This window comes from Lycorma delicatula, chromosome 1 (assembly GCF_047948215.1).
Source record: "Lycorma delicatula isolate Av1 chromosome 1, ASM4794821v1, whole genome shotgun sequence".
Lineage (NCBI taxonomy): Eukaryota > Metazoa > Arthropoda > Insecta > Hemiptera > Fulgoridae > Lycorma > Lycorma delicatula.
The window spans coordinates 338,918,322-338,943,093 of record NC_134455.1 but is presented as its reverse complement, the minus strand read 5'-3'; the positions used below and the strand labels follow the sequence as shown (position 1 = coordinate 338,943,093).

Sequence of the window (24,772 nt, the reverse complement as noted above, 5' to 3'; positions counted from 1 at the left end):
TAAATCAAGAAATAAAGAAACTGGTATAGTATCAGCTTCGGGCAAAATGGATTCATTTTAGCTTTGCCAGTGCATATATAATATGTATTAATCTGAAGACCTAGTTTAGTTTTTAGTTCTGCCAAAAGCAACATTAAGAAACAAATGATGCTGTAAGAAGTTTTGCCATAATATATCATTTGCACAATATTCTTGTAATACCAAATGTGCGATGCCATAATAATTTTTAACATTTAAAGAAGAATACTATTTACGCTATTCTTTGTTGACATCATATATCGACTTAAAGAAAATTTTACAAAAAAATGAACCCTGAACATTTTCATTCCACTTCATAGTAAAAAATTATCATCTACAGTGTTTGCAAAGCTGCCAGTAAATGTAAAAGCTGAAGCAGTAAGGCTACTGGACCTAACTTGAATTACAATCCTACAAACACTACTTTTTTTTTGTCTTCAGTCATTTGACTGATTTGATGCAGCTCACCACGATTCCCTATCTAGTGCTAGTCGTTTCATTTCAGTATACCCTCTACATCCTACATCCCTAACAATTTGTTTTACATATTCCAAACGTGGCCTGCCTAGACAATTTTTCCCTTCTACCTGTCCTTCCAATATTAAAGCAACTATTCCAGGATGCCTTAGTATGTGGCCTATAAGTCTGTCTCTTCTTTTAACTATATTTTTCCAAATGCTTCTTTCTTCATCTATTTGCCGCAATACCTCTTCATTTGTCACTTTATCCAACCATCTGATTTTTAACATTCTCCTATAGCACCGCATTTCAAAAGCTTCTAATCTTTTCTTCTCAGATACTCCGATTGTCCAAGTTTCACTTCCATATAAAGCGACACTCCAAACATACACTTTCAAAAATCTTTTCCTGACATTTAAATTAATTTTTGATGTAAACAAATTATATTTCTTACTGAAGGCTCGTTTAGCTTGTGCTATTCGGCATTTTATATCGCTCCTGCTTCGTCCATCTTTAGTAATTCTACTTCCCAAATAACAAAACTCTTCTACCTCCATAATCTTTTCTCCTCCTATTTTCACATTCAGTGGTCCATCTTCGTTATTTCTACTACATTTCATTACTTTTGTTTTGTTCTTGTTTATTTTCATGCGATAGTTCTTGCGTAGGACTTTGCCGTTCATTGTTTCTTCTAAATCCTTTTTACTCTCGGCTAGAATTAGTATATCATCAGCAAATCGTAGCATCTTTATCTTTTCACCTTGTACTGTTACTCCGAATCTAAATTGTTCTTTAACATCATTAACTGCTAGTTCCAAGTAAAGATTAAAAAGAAAACGGAGATAGGGAACATCCTTGTCGGACTCCCTTTCTTATTACGGCTTCTTTCTTATGTTCTTCAATTGTTACTGTTGCTGTTTGGTTCCTGTACATTTTAGCAATTGTTCTCCTATGTCTGTATTTGAACCCTAATTTTTTTAAAATGCTGAACATTTTATTCCAGTCTACGTTATCGAATGCCTTTTCTAGGTCTATAAACGCCAAGTATGTTGGTTTGTTTTTCTTTAATCTTCCTTCTACTATTAATCTGAGGCCTAAAATTGCTTCCCTTGTCCCTATACTTTTCCTGAAACCAAATTGGTCTTCTCCTAACACTTCCTCCACTCTCCTCTCAATTCTTCTGTATAGAATTCTAGTTAAGATTTTTGATGCATGACTAGTTAAACTAATTGTTCTGTATTCTTCACATTTATCTGCCCCTGCTTTCTTTGGTATCATTACTATAACACTTTTTTTGAAGTCTGACGGAAATTCCCCTTTTTCATAAATATTACACACCAGTTTGTATAATCTATCAATCGCTTCCTCACCTGCACTGCGCAGTAGTTCTACAGGTATTCCGTCTATTCCAGGAGCCTTTCTGCCATTTAAATCTTTTAATGCTCTCTTAAATTCAGATCTCAGTATTGTTTCTCCCATTTCATCCTCCTCAACTTCCTCTTCTTCCTCTATAACACCATTTTCTAATTCATTTCCTCTGTATAACTCTTCAATATATTCCACCCATCTATCGACTTTACCTTTCGTATTATATATTGGTGTACCATCTTTGTTTAACAAATTATTAGATTTTAATTTATGTACCCCAAAATTTTCCTTAACTTTCCTGTATGCTCCGTCTATTTTACCAATGTTCATTTCTCTTTCCACTTCTGAACACTTTTCTTTAATCCACTCTTCTTTCGCCAGTTTGCACTTCCTGTTTATAGCATTTCTTAATTGCCGATAGTTCCTTTTACTTTCTTCATCACTAGCATTCTTATATTTTCTACGTTCATCCATCAGCTGCAATATATCATCTGAAACCCAAGGTTTTCTACCAGTTCTCTTTATTCTGCCTAAGTTTGCTTCTGCTGATTTAAGAATTTCCATTTTAACATTCTCCCATTCTTCTTCTACATTTTCTACCTTATCTTTTTTACTCAGACCTCTTGCGATGTCCTCCTCAAAAATCTTCTTTACCTCCTCTTCCTCAAGCTTCTCTAAATTTCACAGATTCATCTGACACCTTTTCTTCAGGTTTTTAAACCCCAATCTACATTTCATTATCACCAAATTATGGTCGCTATCAATGTCTGCTCCCAGGTAAGTTTTGCAGTCAACGAGTTGATTTCTAAATCTTTGCTTAACCATGATATAATCTATCTGATACCTTGCAGTATCGCCTGGCTTTTTCCAAGTGTATATTCTTCTATTATGATTTTTAAATTGGGTGTTGGCAATTACTAAATTATACTTCGTGCAAAACTCTATAAGTCGGTCCCCTCTTTCATTCCTTTTGCCCAGCCCGTATTCACCCACTATATTTCACAAACACTACTAAAAATACAAAAGGACTAACAGTGCAAGAGTCCTAGAGCAGCACAACTATTAGAGTGTGGTCGATACTAAAATTTCTTCCCTTACTGAAGTACAATTTGATTTGCAGATATCAGCAAAACATTCTATATTTAATTTTTCCTTCAGCATACACGACTATGGATGAGCAACATAATCACAGAATCGACATTTTTAAGTCAACATTAACATTTTTCAGAAGCAGGTTGACATCTGAACTAGATGTCTCACAGGAAATCAAAAATTGCAGAAGAATCATTAAGTGATGCTTTTTTTAAATAAAACTTGAAAAAATAGACATGCGAGGACATGTGTACAATAAGGAAGTGTATATTTAAGGAAAAACTGTAAACATTCAAAAAAATTTCTAGTCATGAATCCATGAGCTTTTTTCATGCTCTGTGGGATCTATCCATTAAATGTAGTCATTAATGATGCTGCTTTATAATTTATCAAGACAATACTATTCTTTGGAATAGTACTAGGTATGTATAACTTTATCGTGGATCACACTGCTGGTAGATACTCATAAATCATTTATCAAGCTTGCCTCTTAAAACCTTCAAATAGATGCTATGACTCATTTAGATACCAATCAGGAGAGATAAGACAAACTCTGTAAAACCTTTCAAGATAAAAATCTGGATGCCTTTGATAAAAACTCTGCAATTTGTTTAGTAAAACAAACTGAAATTCTATAAGTTTATTTGCTGCTTTATGAAACAAACAAGTAAACAAAACAAACAAGCAAGAAATAAAAAATGTTTGTAATTTGATTAGACTAATATCTACTTTTACATTCAGACCAGGTAATCACATCATCAAATGAAAGACAGAGCAACTGCAACAGTTTGATGGCACAGTTAGATTTTTGTACAACTCCACCAACATTTTCTGTGAAGGCAAAATACTTAACCACCACAAAATTTTGCAACTGGCTTGACTGATAGTGGACACCAATATTGTTGATCTCTTACTACATCAAAAATTTTAAGGAATATTCAAATAGATTTTAGTTTCAAATAGATTCATGGAAAATCTTTTCCTACCTAGCAGTAACTCTCATGATATTAACTATGCCCGACACAGTAGCATCAGGGAAAATAAGTTTTTTAAAACTGGGAACAATATAAATAAATACTTTAGAACTTAACTGTCACATGAGTGAGTTACTGGACTCACCCAAGTCTATTGAATTCGATAAGCTTAATATGAGGATTATTTTTTTTTCAAGGTCAGATCAGTCACAAAATTAAAACCACAGTAAAATTAACAATTTTTTTTATTTGTAACAAGTACTTACATAGTTACGCTATTTCTCTATATAGTCGCCACTCCGATTTAGACATTTGTCGTAGCATGGTACTAACTTTTGAGCATTGTCATGGAGAAAGACAATGCCTGATGACAACATTCCTCTCCGCTTATTCTAAATTGCCCTTCGTAGATGTTGAAGAGTTACGCAGTATGAGGCTGCAGTGATGGTCATGCCACGTTCCATGAATTCCACCAAGAGAACTCCATTCCAGTCCCAGAACACAGTAGCCATACACTTTGTTGGAGAAGGTTCGCTTGAATTTCTTTGGTTTACTGGGAGAATGCGAATGCATCCACTGTTTGGATTGTTCTTGTTTCTTCAGTTTCGAAATGGACCCACATCTCGTTCCCTGTGACAATTTTGTTCAAAAAATCTTCTCCTTCATTGTGGTAGCGCTGAGAAACATTAGGAAGGCATCCATTCTCATTGTTTTGCGATGGTCAGACAGCATCTTGGGAACCCATCTCGCACACACTTTGCTGTACTGAAGTCTCTCACTCACAATGGTGTAGAGAATTACCGCATGCACTTCACACTTGGCGGGAGATGCTATTGTTGTAAACATGTTTACGTGCTAGCTGCATGTTCAGAACTAAACGAAGTGACGCGGTGTGATTGAAGGCCATACTAGAGACGCTGCACAACACATAAGCGCAAAGGTTCATCCGATTTTTGCGCGGGTTTTTATTTCGCGACCAATTGGACCTTGAAAAAAACCCTCTTATTAATTCACTGATAACAAATTTCACCAAGAAGAAAGCATAGAAGGTGTCCTTTGTTATAAAAATGATTATCTAAGTTTGATAGATGTTTAAATGACTGAATTATTATACTCTTTTACCCACTTATCCCAGATTTGGTAATCAAGCATTTATTACTCGATTTTAAAAATTTTTTATACTTACTTTGAGTAGAATCTCAAAGTTGAAATTTATAGTGAAGTTTGATACAATGGAGACATGCAGCTGAAAAACTGAAAAAATTCAATTTTTAGAAGGCTAAGGTCCTCTCCATTTATATTTTAAATAAAGTACTATACTCTTATATATATTAAAGCACAGAAAAAATTACAGCTGAGAAACCATTCCTTCTTTGAGAAATTGCCCTATGAAAATTGGATTTGGTTCATTCACATTTGATAACTTTGGGCTACAAAGTGTACATGAACAGTCATATTAGGTAGGTAAGGTTTTGATTTGTAGGCCAGAATGTACAGAACACAATGCAGTTTATTTGAAAAGCCTACAACAACCCAGTGCTGAGTAATTTAGAAAATCGTAGATGCCTACAAATGCAAAAATCAGCATGAGGCTTAAAACAAAAGTGGCCACCATTTTTGAACCAGATACAATAAAACAATAATTTTTTTATAAATTACTTCTGAACTATCAAAACAGAAGGGGATGCATCTACAAAATAAAAATTTTTTTCTGAGAAGGTATAGCAAACAGTGCTGAACTACTTGGAATGGATTGACCCTACCTGGAGGTCAACACATAAAATGACAATGTGAAGTGGTGTGTAGACATATAAAGACTAAACAGAAGAAAATGATTGGTATGTACAAAATAATGTGTGACATAAAAGTAATACATTTTATACGATACAAAAAATGGAAAAATATTAGGGAAAAAATACTTAATGGATGAAAACAAATACATTTTTCCTTCATATAGATAGAGAAAAATTAAATTTTATTTACAAGCTTAAAATTTTTTAACTAACTAGCAAAGATGATATGACCTTACCTGACATTGTCGCCTAAGAACTACAAATGGATGACTCAGAAGATTTTCTGCAATTAAAGTAGAAATACTAACACCAATCTTAAGATATTTCAGCATCACCACATCTGTTGACATAACATAAATAACTTAGTGAAGCAGATACAATTCTTATTCACCGAAAAAATACAGGACACCAAGTTGAAAGTTAAACATAAAAATGTAATCAATTATTATTACTTATGTTATACAAAGAAGAAGAGCGAAATTGACAGGACATATACGACATTACCAGTTCTTGGCAAATATATTTGAGGGCAAGGTTTTGGATAAAAAAACCTAGAGGTAGGCCGAGAACAACCATCATCAATAATGTTAAAGAAGAAGAGATGTTGGTTCATATGACTTGAAGAGAGAAGCGGAGATGAGAGTGGCGTCTAAATCGACAAGGTCTTTAGTGAATGATGATTATTTATTCCCAATTATTTTTCTATTGAGATTTGTTAATTAATTTAAATTATAAAACGGAAACAAAATCTTGTACGAAAAGTATAATCAAAGTACAGTTGGAAGCAAACTTGTAACATGATAATTTTAATGTCACTTAAAAATTCATTTGGAATTTTATTTTGTATTGTATAATTTACACTTTTATTTCAGCAAATTCAATCTATCGACATCACAGACTCCAATTGCCAATTAAAAACAAATATGAAATTACATCGGTGTCCTATATTGAATTAAGAACTAAATTGGTGACTCAGAAGATTTTCTGTAATTAAAGTAGAAATACTAACACCAATCTTAAAATATTTCAGCATCACCACATCTGTTGACATAACATAAATAACTTAGTGATGCAGATACAAATCTTATTCACCCAAAACATGAAGGACACCAAGTTGAAAGTAAGCTAATTGCTCACTGGTAAGGCAGCGTCTGTTTTCCAGGTTAGGGGCGGCTGCAAAAGGCATCTGTTCCCCATGCTAGGGCGGCCTATTAATATGGTTGGGCAACCATATGCCTAGGTGGAAAGCAACAGGAAACTATCACCTTATACTATTCCCCAGGAACACACATGATGGACCTCAATGTTAAAGAATCCGGAGTTAAATCTTCCCCTCAATCGGTTCTCCAGGAAGGAGAATGAGGTCACGTGCAGATAAAATTAGAATTGTAACTTGGAATGTTTTGACGTTACTTAAAGCAGGAAAGCTAGAGAAAACAAAAAGAGAAATGGAAAAGAGTAGGTTGGGTGTGCTGGGTTTGAGTGTGGTGAGGTGGAAGGAAGGGGGGAGTTAAAGAGTAGAGGGTAAAAAATCTTTTATTCAGGCGGAGAAAGAGATGGTGAATATGGAGTGAGAATTTTGCTGAGCCCACAGTTGAGTGACAGTGTAGAAATAGTAAGATATGTCAATGAAAGAATATTTTTGTTGAGATACTAGCGATAATACAAGTGTATATGCCAACAAGCCAACATCAAGATGAAGAGAATGAGTAATGCTATAATAAAATACAGGAACTGATTGATGGGGAAAGGAGAGGAGCTTGCATTATAGTGATGGGAGATTGGAATGCAATGGTAGGGGACGGATCAGAAGGAAATGTTGTGGGAGACTGGGTTAGGTATAAGAAATGCAAAAGGGGCAAGATTGGTGGATTTCTGTAAGAACTCTTTGGTAATTCACTATTCCACCCCCCACAAGAGAAGTCAATATACATGGACATCAAGAATAAATGGAGAGAAGTACCAGATAGATTGCTTTATGATAGAAAACAGGTATAGAAATTCTTTAAAAAATACAAAAGCATATCCAGGTGCAGATATAGATTCGGACCATAATCTTGTGGTGGGAGAGTTACAGATGAGGATGAAAAGAGTGAACAAAGGAAAGAGTAGAGAGGTTAAATAGGGAGGTACTGAAATATGGAAACAAAAGGGAAAGGCTAAAGGAAAATTATTTGGTAAATAGAGAGAGAAGGGTAGAAGACACAGACCCAAACACGAGATGGATATATATGAAGGAGGATCTAATAAATGCCATTGAAGAGCTAGGGGTAAAAAGCAGACTAAGAGGAAAAAGAAAGAATGGGTTGCAGAGGTGAAGCTGTATAAAATAGATGAGAGAAGTCAATGGATGTAGAAGTGGAAGAATGTCAGAACAGAAGAGGGTAAGAAGATGTACAGGAAACTAAATAATGAATTAAGAAGAGACGGAAAGGGCACGGAAAACATGTTTGATGGAGAGGTGTGAAGATATTCAGAAATTGGAGAGAGGGTAGGGAAGTTTGAAGAGATGTATGGAGTAGTTATGGACTGGTAGTTAAAAAGGGAAAAGGTAAAACTATAATGGAAATAACGACAGAAAACGGGGAGGTGGTTGATGGGAAGAATGAGGTTCTAGGTAGATGGAAACTAGATATGTGGAAGGCCTAGAACTACAACTAGATAAATCCTAGGAATTGAAGATGAATCGATAGTGTGTGAGGAGGAGAAAGGTTGTTATATTATGGAGGGAGAGGTAGAAAAAGCCTTAAAGGAAATGAAGAACAGGAAAGCATATAGTCGATGAAGTACCGGCTGAGCTATGGAAAGGTTTAGGGGAAAGGGAAATTAGGGATATCACAAGCCTGTGTAATTTGATATGAGAGTGGTGATTGGCCGGAAGATTTTGTGACTACTATTATGGTCCCAATCGAAAAGATGAGAAACACGCTGAAATGTGAGGAATATAGGACCACTAGCCTAATATCGCATGCAGCTAAGGTACTACTAAGATTGTTGAATGGGAGACTATGGAAGACTAGAGAGATCAATTGGGGAAGAACAGTTTGGGTTTAGAAGGGGGAAGGGAGCAAGAGATGCAATAGGGTTAATAAGAGTGATTGGAGAAAGATATATTGAAAAGCAAAGATATTTATATGTAGTCTTCATAGAGCTGGAGTAGGCATTTGACAGGGTGGAATGGGATAAATTGTTGAGAATCTTAAAGAAAAAGGAATCGCTTGGAGAGAAAGAAGATTAATAAGAAATCTGTACTTGTCACAGAAGGTAAAAATACAGATTGGGAATGAGTTATTGGAGGAAAGCAGACTTAGGAGAGGGGTGCAGCAGGGATGTTGCATGTCACAAATTCTGTTCAACTGTTACATAGAAGCAATAATTGAAAAGAGTCTAACTGGTAATAAGGATGTAAGTATTGGAGGAAGGAGGATAGAGTGCATTAGGTTCGCTGATGACATGACATGGCAGTATTGGCAGAGAATGAGTACATGATGAATGAAATGTTGAGAAGACTAAATCAAACCTGCAAGGAATATGCGATTAAGATAAATACAAAGACAAAAAGCATGATAATTAGCAAATCAACCAAGAGGGCAACGATTAGGATTGGAGGAAATAAAGTTGGGCAAGTACCTGGGGTGCAATATTAAGGAAGATATGAAGTATGATCAGGAAGTTAAAGTACGAATTGCTTGAGCAAAGGAAGCATTCAGCAAAATGAGGAGAGTGCTATGTAGCAAACTAGATCTGCGACTAAGGAAAAAACTTGCAAAATGTTTTGTGTGGAGTGTCGCCATTTATGGGGTAGAGACATGGACTATTAGGAAGGGAAGGGAGAGAAGACTGGAGGTCTTTGAAATGTGGGTTATGAGTAGGATGGAAAAGATCAGCTGGATGGAGAGAGTTCGGAATGAGAAGGTGCTTCGTAGAGTAGGATAAGAGAGGATGATTATTGAAATAATAAAAAGAAGTTGGTTGAGATATTGGCTGAGACGTGACTGACTGACCTGTTGGTGACGGCATTGGAAGGATTTGTAATGGAGAGGAAAGCAAGAGATCGGAGACAAATGAAAATGATAGACAATATAAAAAGCGAAGAGTTACTATAAAATGAAACCGATGGCCACAGAATCGAGCAGAATAGAGGACAGCCATGTGAAAGCCTGCCTTTGGGCCGAACACTTACTATTATTATTATAGGTAAAGTAAAAAAATAAATAAAAAAAAAGATTTCAAATCAAACAATTCTATAATATAAGTTAATGTTAATCCACCAAGCAATCTATCACTAAGTTTCATTGTTAAACAAAATTAAAAATTTTCAACACAGAAAATAACTTACTTATATTCACAAACTTTTGACTTATATTCATTACCTGAACTGAATTTCAAAATTAAAATTATTTTATAAATAATATATTATAGTTAAATACGTAAATAAGATGCAAAAGATTTTTAAAATATATATTTTGTAACAATAAAATAATAAGAAAACTTTCTTTCAGTTGTATTAAGGATCAATTAGGTATCCATATCTGATGAATAAAGGATATTATTTATTGCAGTTTTGCTACTTTATGCAGTTGTTCAGATATTTGAGTAGTTTCGAGTGTGATTTATTTATGTCTGCTGTAAAAAGTCGACATTCTGCAGTATACTAAAACATTTATAAAATGTACACCTGTTAAAATAAATAACTTATACATTCTAAACCTGACCTTAATTTTTATATTGACTAATTACATAACCCACATCTTATGTTCTTTGTCTAAATTATACATAATAAAAAAGGTACATTCTGAATTACATCATAATTCTGTGGGTAGGAATTTGTAATAAACTTCCCCTTACAAAAATAAAACAAAATTTACCTTACAAAATGACTGTGCAAAAGCTTAAAAGAATCAAGCTAATATTTTTGCCCTAGTACTGACTTGCAGGAAGCTCTAATTTTTAATAAATTGACAGTATAAGAAATACATAGTCAACAAAAAAGTATTGATATGGATTAGGAGTATAAGATCTTGCTAATGAGTGCATTTTTAAATAAATATGTGTGTAAAGTAAATGAGCTCATAGAAAATAATCTCATCATTAAGCACAAAGAAATGAATTCAACTTCAACTAAAACCATGTAGTAACTTATAGTAGACATGCTGAATAGAAATATTAATTTGAAAAGTAGGAATGAAAGGTTTATAAGTGCAAAGTGAAAAGTAGGGAGAATGAAGTAGTTCGTTTTATAAAAGACTTTACACTTTCTTTCACATTCTTGATTTATGAAAATGATGAGTGAAAGTCATTCATTTTTTAAAAGGTTTTACTTACTTTTGTTTTTCTCAAAATAATATTGTGAAGAGTAATGTATGGGAGTAGGATAACTGTATGAGGTACGGTTAACTGTTTTAACTGCATATAAACAAAATGGCAATTCTTGAGGTAATTTTCAATAAAAGTAACACTTATTGGGAAAATGTAACTAAATATAATCTCAGAGTTGATAATTAAAGCATAAATTTCTATGACTCATTTTTAAGCTGATAGCACTACCAGTAAAACTTTTAGAAAATATATGTGCTACAGAGTCACTTGCAAATACAAATAACCCCACAACCGAATAACTTACAATCATCTAAAAATTAAGTACCTCTAAGATTACACCATAAAATTAAATTAATAAAAAGTTTATAAAAGATGAGTACAATATAAGGGATAAGTACCTTCGTAGGTATCAATACCTTCGTCGTTATCTGAAGGTCGATTAGGTTGTAACGGCGCTGGAGGAACACGATAATCCTTCAATTCAGGATTGTTCGACCAATGAGGTAAATTTTCTTGATACTTATCCTCCCATTTCAGATCATCTATAAAATAAACAGTCTCATCGTTTCTTCCATTGAAATTATCAAAAGTATTGCCTGTATATCTCCTACGCGGACCGAAATAATCTTCCATACCCGCCATTACAAACCCGGAGCCCAGGAGAAGTAACCATTGACTAACTTCAACTTTGCGACAAAACAGCTGGAATATGAAAAGGTGTCAAATAAAATAATATTATTTTATTAACAGTTAATTTATTTAAATATGTTTTTTTAGTTTCTATAATTATTTTAATAGCTAATAAAATAAACAATTTTATTTTAATAAAATAGAACTATTTTTTTAGTACCTAATAATTAATTAGGTACTAATTTTTTTCTCTTTAGCCTCCGGAACCACCGTAAGGTATTACTTCAGATAATGAATGAGAATAATGTGTATGAAGTGTAGTCTTTTACAGTCTCAGGTTGATCATTTCTGATATGTGTGGTTAATTGAAACCCAACCAACAAAGAACACCAGTATGCACGATATAGTATTCAAATTCATATAAAAGTAACTAACTGCCTTTACTTCACCTCCAGGACCACCGTTAGGTATTACTTAAAAGGATGAAATGAATGATTTGTAGCGTATGTGAAAATGCCATGCCTGACCGGGATTCGAACCCGAGACCTCCGGATGAAAGGCCGAAACGTTACCACTCGCGCCACGGAGGTCGGCTTGGTTAATCTAGCCTACCGGGCTGGTCTAGTGGTTAACTCGTCATCGCAAATCAGCTGATTTCGAAGTACAGAGTTTTAAGGTTCAAATCGTAGTAAAGGTAGGTACTTTTATACGGATTTGATTACTAGATCGTGGATACCGATGTTCTTTTGGTGGTTGAGTTTCAGTTAATCACACTTCTCAGGAGTGGACGACCTGATACTGTACAACACTACAAAGTGTAATGTAGTGTAGTGTAATGAGAATAAAGTATTCTCATTCATACATATCATCTTCTGAAGTAATGCCTTACGGTGGTTCCGGAGCAGAGTAACCCTAAACACAGGACTGAATGGGCTACAGCCCCGAGGCGCAAGCCTTTTGGGGGTGGCAATTTTTATTGGTGTTATATTTTTTTGTTATTAGTTATATTTATTTAAAATCTTTTCATGACAAAAATAACCAACCATTCACCCCGCTCCCGCTAGCCATCCCATGTATTTTCTTATGCAGAGGGGAGCATTATTTTTGGTAGCCCACGGGCGCCGAATATCTTAGGATGGCCCTGTTCCATAGGCTAAACAGAAAAAGAGAGAGAACCTACCCGGCTGGTCTAGTGGTTAACACATCATCGCAAATCAGTTATTTAACAGCTGATTCTCATAGTAGAAGGTTCTGAGGTTCAAATCCTAGTAAAATTTAGTTGCTTGTATATGGATTTGAATATAGACAGTGGATACCCACGTACTTTGGTGGTTGATGTTCAATTAACTACGTGTCTCAGGAATGGTCGGCCTGAGTCTGTATAAGACTTCATCTCATCTACATGTCATATTAACCTCATCTCATCCTTTGCTTATTGTTCACTAATTGAACAGATTGTAATGTACACATTAGGAAACAAGAATAGCTAATTGTGTTAGCTACCATGAATATTTAAATTAAATTAAAATACAATAATAACCTAAAATTTGTACAATTATTATCATATACAACTATATTGTTAAATAAACTACCTTTATATTTCTTAAACATTAATTTATTTTACTGGTTTTCAAAAAAAAATGAATGATATTTACTTTGTTCTATGCATTTAAACCAAATGATATGTTAAAAGAAGCATATTCGCTGACAGCCAAATAAAGAATGAAAACAAAAAAAATTAAAAGATACAAATAACAAGAAATTGGTGAATCCAATTTATGTTAAACTAGATTTAGGGATCTTTTCAGCTCTAGTGACTCTCAAAAAACTATCACACTTATCCTGTCAGTAATTTCATCCTTTACTTTTTGTGGCTATCTAGATTTCATGTAAAAGACAGGCTGAACTGTGGCCTCACAAAATTTGAACACTCCTTAAAGTGCTTTCTTTTTGAGGTGAACGTAAAAAAATAAATTTAAGTCCAATCTTTGTTCTAACATTTGTATCACTATAGGACATACACACCGTTCCATAGAGAATAATGCAAAATCTATACTTTCCAAAATCTACTCAATGGAAAACTACAAATTACTATTTCCAGTTACACATTTAGAAGATTTGTTAGTGTAATTTCAACTGTATAATCGATTTGCCAGCGCTAGGTACAACATTTCTGAGATCAATAGAATTTAATTCAAAAAATGATACTGAAAATTGTTTGTAATGTAGTGTTTACACTTACAACATGCAGTAACTGCATCTTTATGCCAGCTTCAGTTGAATCATTGATAATTAATGAGGGTCTGGTAGGTACCAATGAAATTGTAACTGAATCCAGCAGCTATTAGAAGAAGTGTGCACCAAAAATGTAATGTTAGTTTGAACTTTTGGACCATTCAAAAAACAACTTTCCTGTAAAATCTTCATTTAAAAAATTACTCATGTGAGTAATAATGTATGTGCCGTACTTAATATAATTTAACAGTTCTAAAAAACAATATATATATATTTTTAATTTATATTCCTTACATTCCTTTTGTACTGCTTGTTTAAAAAAAAAAGGGGGCAAATTTTCAGCTTGGTTTGGCTGTAATCTTCTACAACTCCTGCAAAATCTGCATTAATTATAAAATTTAGAATTTTGCATGGGTTCATTAAAGTAACTGCTCACATATTTGTCAAAGCTTTAACAAATAAACCCTTCTAACAAACCAAGTTTTTTATTTTTGTCATTAAAAAAATAAACATACAATTTATATACTTTTTCCACTAATGAATATTATTTACACCCAGAAAGTTACTACTATGAGAAGAAAAGATATTTAGGTACTTGACAGCTGAAATCTGTAAAAGTGGATTGTTTTCTATTAGCAATTAAGCTGCTAGTTAATTGTATCTTATAATTTAACTGATATCTAAAAATCACTAAACAAGTTTCTATATTTTTCCTAAAATTGAATTGGTCTTAATCTAGTACACCTTCTTAGTCTCATTTTACTACTCTCCAATAAATTATTCTAATTAGTAATTAGAAAATATTTTTATTAACATCTTATGCATTCAACATTCTTATGCCTATCTGCTCCTACTCTCTTTGGTATGATAAACGTAATTTATATTACATTTTTCATTACTCAAGGTATTCTACAAACTTTACCTTTTTACTCAGACACATCTCCTTCCATAATAATTGCTTTTGTAAATTTATCCATTTAATTTCTTCTGACTCCACTTTTCCTAATAATCTCTACTCCTGAGAATATGTTTCATTCAAATTTTAACTTCACATCATTCTCTTTCTATGGGTCTGCATCCCATCTCTTTATTCTTAGTTATTTTTTTCTTTATTTTTCATAAAATATTTCCCAAACTCTTTTTGGCCTTCTCCCATCATGTATCATCTTCTATTGTGATGAGTTTAGAAGCCTCTAGAGATTGAAAATGTAAGAATAAGAAAAAGAGAAAATGAAGAAAGAATCTAAATAACAAATAAATTTAAAAACAGAAAACTCAAAAAACATCAGAAATAAAGAATTTTTAGAATACAGCAGAAAATTCAAAATCAATAGAATTCTGTAAAATAAAATAGTCGGGAAATGGATGTTGTTTTGAAACTATTTAACCTGAATGAACAAGGAATGGATCAGCTGCTTTTAAATCAGAACCCCTAAGCCCAGGGTTATAAATATTGCAGAGGGTCAGCCTGTGGAATGAGTATGAGATGATGGTCAGAGAGCAAGGGCAAATAATGTGTCACGATCAAATTTCCTTTTCTGATAAAAGTGTGACCATCTTCTGTTCTGCAGTTAAGTTTAAGAAGCAGCTCAGTAAGTTTGTTGTGAAGAGGGGACAAGATATCATTATTATTATTATTATTAAAAGCTAGTTTACTTTTGTTAAGAGATGAAATAAATAATTATTTTATTATTATTCCTAATGTGCAAGTTCCAATCTCTTCAACTAGTAAACAATAAGCAACCCTACCATTGCCCAATAAGGATGATATGTATGACATGTAGTCTTGCATGGATTAAAGCCTGTGATTGTGATTCCTGAGATGTATGGTTAATTAAACTCCAATCACCAAAGTACACTGGTATCCACTGTTTAATATTCAAATTCATATAAAAGTGTTAACTTTTAAAATGATTTGAACCTCAGAACCTTTGACTTCAAAAATCACCTGTTAAACAACTGTTTTCTGACAACAATTTTACCACTAGAGCACCACCGGTGGGCTAAAAGATTCTTGTATAAAGTTTATTGTATTGTTGTACTGTTGTAATCAATTCTTAACTTTGTATTACTTTTCATTAGCTATTGTAATTTCATAACAGAATCAAAATTAATGTTTGTGGCTCATAATTAATTTATTTGTAAATAATAATAGGATACCCAAACTAAATAAACTGTATATTTGTAAGAATTTTAAGGTGTGCAATTTATCAATATCCTTTGTCAGTTATCAACATTATCCTCAACTTTCAAACATTTATTAGACAATAAAATCATCCATTTCTTTATCCTTTCTATTTATTCATGATCTGTTGAAAAGGTATGTAACCAAAAATTCGCTACAAATTGCTGTAGGCTTGTCTTTGAGTCTATTCCAATTAAAGTAATTCATTGAGTTTCTTGTAAATAAATACTTTTTACATCCTTATTATTCTTAATTTAAGCATGAACATACACACAACTTACACTAAGCTTTTTACATGGAATCTTTTGACTTCAAGACTTTCGTGACCCCTAAGTGTTACAAAATGTAAAATTACTTCAGGAAATTAATAGCAGTTCCTCATTAATATGGTATTCCCATTCAGAAAATAGTTATTCATCAAGAGATCTGCTCCCTTCTGTAAAAGATCTCCTGATAATGTGCCAGATAAGACAACTACAAATAATGTTTATAAATAAGTTCTATAAACTACAAACCTGAAACAGCAAAGAAATTTCACACATAAAGCACTACTTTTTACAGGTAAATTTCAATTTTATTTTCCTTCTAGTTAATTTTTCTAATCCATATTCTCATCAACGACAGTATCAATTAACTTTGAGAAACATTATAATAAAAATATATACATCAAAGCATATTGCTAATGATTTTAGTACCAGGGGCACTGAAAAAATGACTTTGCACCTGAGTAAAGCCAGTACAAGAGCTCTACAAATATACACTTCTACTTTCAACAAAACTATACAATACCTTACACCCTAGAGAAGTAGCAATGTAATACATACATTGAATTCGCGAATAAATTAGTTAATAATTAATCATAATTCGTTTTTATATTTTTTTAAATAGATTATAAATTAAACTTTAAAACAACTTAGAAAATAGTATCATACAAAAATAATTTTAATTCATTTAAAATTGTGGATCAAAAATGAGAATAGTAAAAATAGTTGGTATACAAGTATTAGTGGGTTTAAATAAAAATAATAATGAATCATTGTAACATTTTCATTCTAATTATATTTACTGTATTAAAAGTAATTGATTATTTGTACAATAAATAGTCTGTAAATAATACACTTTAATAATTTTCACAAAACTTTAAACTAAGGAACAAAATTTAACAATTTTTGGCACAGGGAACAAAATATGTGGATCTAATAGAACTTTTCACCCCTAATTCAAATAGATAAATAGATTTTCTGCACAAACCACCATTATTTTATGATACAGTTATAAACTATGAAAGAAATGTAAGAATTTACATGTATGCAGGGCAGTTATTCAACTTACCTGAAATGTGTTTGGAATCTGTAACATCCCTTTTTAGCATCCAACAATAATCTGCGAGCACTCTTACAATCCACTGTTGCTAGTACCTGTTTTCCATGATGGAGATTTGCTGGTGAAACGTTCTCCATGCTTGTCTCTGATGGCGCAGAGACTGTCCAAAAAAAATTCCAGGTGTGAATCAAAGAAACTAATTTTTAGGGACATATTACTCCCCATAGCTTGTACGACTGTAATAATTCACCCACAGTGTCACAGTAGTTGGGGATTAATGATTTCCTAAAACGTTTTGCAAAATAATTTTAAAAGACCTTCACACTAACTTTTCACCATGGCTAAACAGATCTTTGAATTCACCGTTTCTAATCAAAGTTCTTATTTGGGTTCCCATAAAGATTTCTTCCTTAATTTTAATATCACTAACACAGGTAAATTTTTCTTTTAACAAATGAAATCGAGCACCAATTTTATCCATCACCTTCACAATGTTTTTGAAAAGTCCTAATTTTATATAGAATGGAGGTAGATTCCATAACTAGTAAGCCTTCATACTGAGCTTGGGAATTTTTATTTTCAGTTTAAAGCCAAGACTTGTGTCTGATCTCAATATCTAGATACTGAGGACAAAAACATCTGCAGTGTACTGATTAGATAACAACAAAAACAAAAAATTACATTTTTGAGAACAAAATAAATGAGCAATTTTTCATTTCTTTCAATAATATAAAAAATAAAATGTGAAACATGAACCTCCATTGTTAAAAGGGAAATAAACATTTTATACCTGATTAGAACTAAAAGACTGAAGTCAATAATCGCCTGCAAACAAGAAAAATCATTGATCCAAATAACCACAAAATTATTAAAATTGAGAATGAATGATGGAGAGAAGTTTTTACATGTTTGATCAGCAATAATAAATTTCTTGGATCTCAAAACCTAACCTTCAGAGGGCAAGTAATAATGTATTCCAACAAAATAATGGGAATTTCCTAAAAATTGATGAGTTTATATCAAAATTTGATGTTGTTATGGCTGGTCTCTTGAGAATAACATCCAAGGAAACTTGTGCACATAATTTTTGTAAAACCATATAAAACGAGGTAATCAAAATTCCTTCACAGATTAAAGGAAAAACTTTTAATATATGGGGCAAAAGCAACACATTTTTCTATCACTTTAGACTGCAGCTCTGAGATCAGCTATCTGTATAACTGATATTAGTTGTAAGAGTTGTAAAATATGTATCTGGTGAAAAACCAGTGATAAGAGAAATTTTTTTTAGGTTTCCTTCCTGCAGATGATATTGCAGAAGAATCCTTAAGTGATACTTTTTTAAAATAAGACTTGAAAAAATAGAAATCTGAGGACAAGTGTACAATAAGGAAGTGCATATTTAAGGAAAAACTGTAGGCATTCAAAAAAAATTTCTAGACATGAATCCATGAGCTTTTTTCATGTTCTGTGCAATCTACCCATTAATGATGCTGCTTTATCACGTACCAAGACAGTACTATTCTTTGGGATAGTGCAAGGTATGTATAACGTTTTTGCAGAATCACCACACTGCTGGTAGATACTCATAAATCATTTATCAGGCCTGACTCTTATAACCTTTCAATCAAACCCTATCGGAAAGTCAAATAGATGCTATGACTCAACTTAGATACCAATCAGGAGAGATAAAAGACACTCTGTAAAGCCTTTCAAGACAAAAATCTGGTTGCCTTTGATAAAAACATTGCAATTAGTTTAGTAAAAAAAACTGAAATTCTATAAGTTAATTGCTGCTTTATCAAAGAAACAAGCAAGAAACAAAAAATGTTTGTAATTTGATTAGACTACTTTTACATTCACACTAGGTGGTAATCACATCATTAAATAGAAGACAGAGCAAATGCAACAGTTTGATGGCACAGTTAGATTTTTGTACAACTCCACCAACATTTTCTGAGAAGGCAAAATACTTAACCACCACAAACTGGCTTGACTGATAGTGGACACCAATATTGTTGATCTCCTACTACATCAAGAATTTTAAGGACTATTCTGCCAAAAGAAGAAAATAAAAAGCCCTATTGACATTTTAGCATACTTTGTTTCAAATCGATTAATGGAAAATTTTTCCCTACCTAGCAGTAACTCTCATGATATTAACTATGCCTGACACAGTAGCATCAAGGAAAATAAGTTTTTTAAAACTGGAAACATTGTAAATAACTACTTTAGAACTTCATTGTCACAAGAATGAGTTACTGGACTCACCCAAGTCTATTGAATTCGATAAGTTTACATTAATTCACTGATAACAAATCTCACTAAGAAGAAAGCATGGAAGGTCCTAAAATTCTGTAAAATCTAGGATTGATATTAATCCTTACTTTCTTTTATTTTATTCATTTTTCAACAAACATCAATACCATTAAATGTATATGTTTAAGTGATTCAAGAAAAGGTTTTTAACATTCTCGGTTCCTCCTATATCAATATATTTAATATAATTATTCAATTCCCATATACATTTAAAGGTTTAAAATGTGCTACTTTTTTTTTGTTGAGGATTTTGTGGTCACAGTGGACAACTTAGTCAACTCTGGTTTGTCTTTTCTTTTTATTATTTTTTTTCATGATTGCTTCCCAATACTTCTTCATTCTGTCAGATCTTGCTTTTTTGAGTTCTTCTGAACAAATCCTTGTTGTTTTCTTTTCTTTAATTTTAAATCTGGAGTTTGCTTCTTTTAGTATTTTTATATTGTTAGTTTTGTTTTGTAAATCTTCTATTGTGATTTCTAGTTCTTGCATATCTTGTTTAATTTTGATTATCCAGGTCAGTGTTTTGAACATTTTCCAGTATCTCTCAACCAGTTTTCTGATGAGCCTGTTTGGTTCTGTTCTTATTATGTGTCCAAAGAAGGAGATTCTTTTCTTTTTAAAGTAGTCTAAAGCTGGTTATACGTTTTTATGTACCTCTTGGTTTGGTATAACTCTCCATTCTACCCCAACAAGTGGTCTTTTATTTATGCATGGTCTTAGAATTATTCTTCTATTCTTTGCATCTCTGCTGAGTAGGAAATGTTGGATTTTAGTTTGAAGAGTGTTTCGCTTCCATATGACATTATAGGTCTGATTACAATTTCGTAATGTCTGAGTTTGGTTTTTTTTGAGATGCATCATTTATTGTTGTTTTGGTGGTATTTTGTGCATAATTGAGCTTTTGTGATCTTTCTTTCCAGTTTATTTTCTTTTTGAGGTCATGTGTGATATTTTCTCCTAAATATTTAAACCATTCAATTAGCTCGACATTATGTCTGTTATTTACCTGGATTTATGGCCATTATTCTAGTCTTTTCATATGATATTCTTAGGTCTATTTTCCCGCTAGTTCTTCCAATGAAGTTACTCGGATTCTAGCTTCTGTGTTGTTATTGGCTAGAATTGCTACGTCATCTGCAAATCCTAGACAGTTTACTTTGATATGGTTTACATGTTTCCTTGCTTCAATTGTTACGTGTGGTGGGTCTTTTTTGGTACCACTCTCGCATTACGTATTCTAGGACGCAGTTGAAGAGCACTGGGAATAGTCCATTCTCCTTGTCTTAAACCTGATTTGATTAGGAATGGTTCTGATATTTCTCCTCTGAATTTTATTTTGGAGTATGTGTCAGTTAACATTAGTTCTATCATTTTTACTAATTTCGGGTGTAATCCTAGGTTTCTTAGTATCTTCAGCATTGAAGGTCTATGAATACCATTGTAGGCTTTTTTGAAATCTATGAATGATATAACTAGTTGTCATTTCACTTTGTGTACATCCATCATTAATTTGAGTGATTATTTGCTTAGGACAGCTTCTCCACGGTCTAAATCCCCCCTGATATTTTCTCAGTTCATTTTCCGAGTTGATCTTTTACTTTATTCAGTATTACTCTTGGGAGTATTTTATATATGCAATCTAATGGTGAAATTCCTCTGTAGTTTTTGGGGTTGGTTTTGTCCCCTTTCTTGTGTAGTGGGTTTATGAGTGCAGTAGTCCAGTATTTAGGTAATTGTTCTTACTAGATTTTTTGGAAATATCCAAAAAATCTAGTAAGAACATATTTATCTAGAAAATATTCTAGAAGTGACTGTTTAGTCTCCTTGGAGGAGTATTTCCAAAGTTTTACCACTGCCTGGTCTTCCCCGCTTGCTTTGTGATTTTTCATTTCTTTTAATGGTTGGTTTAGTTCTTTCAGTGTAGGTGAGTTCATTTGGTTTTAGTTTGATTTGATAAGTGTGTTTGTGTCAATTTGTAAGAGTTCTGTGGGTTCTTCACAATTTAGTAGTTTTCTGAACGATTTAGCTAATATCTCTGTGTTTTGTTTGTTATTGTGCGAGGGTTTACCATCTTCATCTTTTAGGATTAGAGTTGGTGGTTCATATTTTTGTATTCGTGTTTTAAACATTCTATAGTATTCCCTTGTATTATTTTTATCGCTTTCAGTTTTGATTTGTTTTAGTAGGTCTTTTTGGTGTATATTATTGTTTTGTGGGTTTCATTTCTTTGTTTTGTTAGATGCAAATGAGACTGCTTTGATTGATCACATTGGTGTTTGATCCAACTTTGGTGTCTTTTCTCTACTGCGATGTCACAATCTTTACTCCACCATCGGTGCTTGGCTCTTGGTTGGATTGGAGCAGTGTGTTTCGCTGAATCTTTTAGTTTTGTTGATTTCATTTAATTCTTTTTTGTTAACATTTTTGGTTGCTTCTTGGTAGTTTTGGTTATTTATTAGATTGTCTGCATTGTATTTCTATTTGTTGTTAGTGGTTTTTGTTATTTTCTTTTGTGGGGAGAAAATCATTTTTATTTTGACCACCAAACCAAATGTGTTACTTTAATATAAAGACGTTACAATTAACAATTATTTTGCCAAATAAAAAATATATTTGCCTTTTGTATATAAAGTTGCTTGCAAATACAAGTAAGTTAATAAAAAACTTTTCCATAATAAAAGCTACACTGAATAGGAAATAGAATTTGCTTTATACTTTTTCCTTTTTTTAACAACTGATTTTTGTGAAATTTCATGTATTTAAAAATGTCATAAATTATAACTCAATTCCATTCTGCAACAGTATGGTGAGGTGGAAATTGGTAATATAAATAATGAACAAAGGGAAGGGTTACTAATTTTTTTGGACAAGGTACCAAAAACCCATCTCAATACTTTACCAAGTGTTAGATAGAATCAGACGCAATGCGTAAGCAAACACTGGCATTTTATGAACACCTGACAAGAATGGATTAAAACAGACTACAAAGAGAATTTTTGACAAGATGAATGTTAAATGGTTCAAGCAAATTAAAGAGGCTCTAAGGGTAGCAAATATAAACATGATGGATTTAAAAGACAGAAGGATGCTTAGAAAAATCTAAAAAATTTAAAGGGATCCAGGAGGGAAGGAAAAATAGGCAGAAGAAAGAAGGAAGTAACACCACAGTGAAAGAATGAAGTATTGGTGAGCTAAACAGCTAACCAGAATTTAACTATTCTATGTGGTCCTAAAGTGATCAGTGTCAAAAAAAGAAAGATAACAAAAACTGAAACATATTAATTACATAATTATTATACACTATACACCTAATTTTATATTTATTCTACTTTCTTGGCATCATAGCTCTAGAGCTATGATACAAGAAGGAAAGTATAGTAATCAGTCAAAAAATGGGGTAATGTTTTTAATTTCTCAACATTTCATGACCCAGGGACCCCAAAAACAAAAAAAAAGTGGGGGATAAAAAGTTCATACATACGTACGTGTGTTGGCGTGTTTGAAGCTTAATAATTTTTACTGTTTAAACAAATTTTTATGAAATTTTGTACAGAGACTAAGTTAGATAGTGGACAAGCTAGCTGTATCCACTGTATATTGTGGAAAGTTTAATTCAATATTAAAACTCTTACTGAGGTATGCTGGTTTACCACTCACTTTTACCATTCACAGTGAGTTAAAAAAACAAAGCTTAACTGAGCCAGCAATATTCAAGCCTTCATGAGATTCTTAATTACATGCAAAAGCTCCTTTCAATACTGCAAATGGCGTTTGATAAATGTGTAAAAATACACAAAGTTTTGGAAAAATTACAAAACTAAGATGACTAGATGACAGAAACAGATGCCGATACATACAACAAAAACAAGTAAAAAATAATATTTTTACACATTATTTCTGTATTTTACAGACACTATTTATTTTACAGATTATATGGAATTTCATCTTGAATTCAACTATAATTGTTTAATGATTAAGTGCTACAACATTTATATTCCCTTTTATCAACATTGGGTTTTAATAATGCTTGGATGATTTTATCATGGTAATTCTTAAAAGTATGATGAAAAAAGGTTTTATATGAGTATTTTACCATAAAAAGGCCTACAGTACGTTTCCCAACATTTCATGTCTTGAATGACTTTTAAATTTTTGGTTGCTGATATTTCAAAAACATAAGTGTTTATAAAAAAAAAGCTTCAATATACTTTAACTTGTTATTTTATATGAAAAACATATACATATACCTATCTTGTTATATAAAACGAAGTTAGATTCAAGACAGAAACCCCCAAAATGGTGGACAGAAATTTCAAAGTTTTTATAAAATACTATCTTTTAGCTATGCACATCTACATCACTTTCTACTGTCTATATGTACAGTTCTGTTATATAATCCCATTTTCAGTTTTTGTAACACCCTAACATAAAAAAAACAAATTTAAAGATGAATCAAGCTAAATAAGGTACAGTTATTTTTTAAAACCATGCAGAAATATTCCTGATATTTTGAATATGAGAAGTGAAGATGTATGAGACATCCAACCATGTTTTTTATTTTAGTAACAGCTTTACGAACCTTCAAAGAAATAGTTCAAGAAATTTTATCAAAAGGATTTTTGTAAGGTTAGTAAGAAATTCGTTGGAAATACAAATGACAGTAATTTTTTTTTATTTTGACTTTTCATATTTCTCATTTAAAAAATGAACTATATTTATAGTCTCACAATTTTTATTTCTAACAAATGTTAAGTACTAGATCCATTATAGTTTGGGAGGAGGACTGTTGTGGAATGTGACCTTGACTTGTATTGGTTACGTATGATTCACTGCTTTGCTGACATTGCAGCTAGTTGCTGCTTAGCAGTCATGAAAGTAAAATGTGTGAGTAGTGCTTACCACATTTTCATTGTTGTTCATAATGACTGAACAGATTGAACAGGAAATCTGCATTAAATTTTGTCAGAAACTTGGTAACATGTAAGTAGAGACAATAAGGAAGATTCAAACTTTAGGTGATCAAGCTACAGATGCTACACAAATTAGAGTGGTATTGC

General features: G+C 32.4%; 1 protein-coding gene across 4 annotated transcripts in view; it reads right to left on the bottom strand.

Moving 5' to 3' along the window:
- Slc25A46a (Solute carrier family 25 member 46a) overlaps positions 1 to 11,716 on the bottom strand; it is a 100,689-nt gene extending 88,973 nt beyond the window's left edge. For 2 of the 4 annotated variants that reach the window (XM_075382273.1, XM_075382274.1), the window contains exons 1-2: positions 11,422 to 11,714; positions 5,941 to 6,044 (exon numbers count right to left, since the gene is read on the bottom strand). In XM_075382273.1, the coding sequence (XP_075238388.1) occupies positions 5,941 to 6,044; positions 11,422 to 11,665 (348 nt within the window). In that variant the 5' untranslated portion in view covers positions 11,666 to 11,714. Of the gene's footprint in view, positions 1 to 5,940; positions 6,045 to 11,421 lie in introns of all 4 variants that reach the window. The other 2 variants (XM_075382276.1, XM_075382275.1) reach the window with 2 other exon arrangements.
- Between the last annotated feature and the right edge of the window lie 13,056 nt (positions 11,717 to 24,772).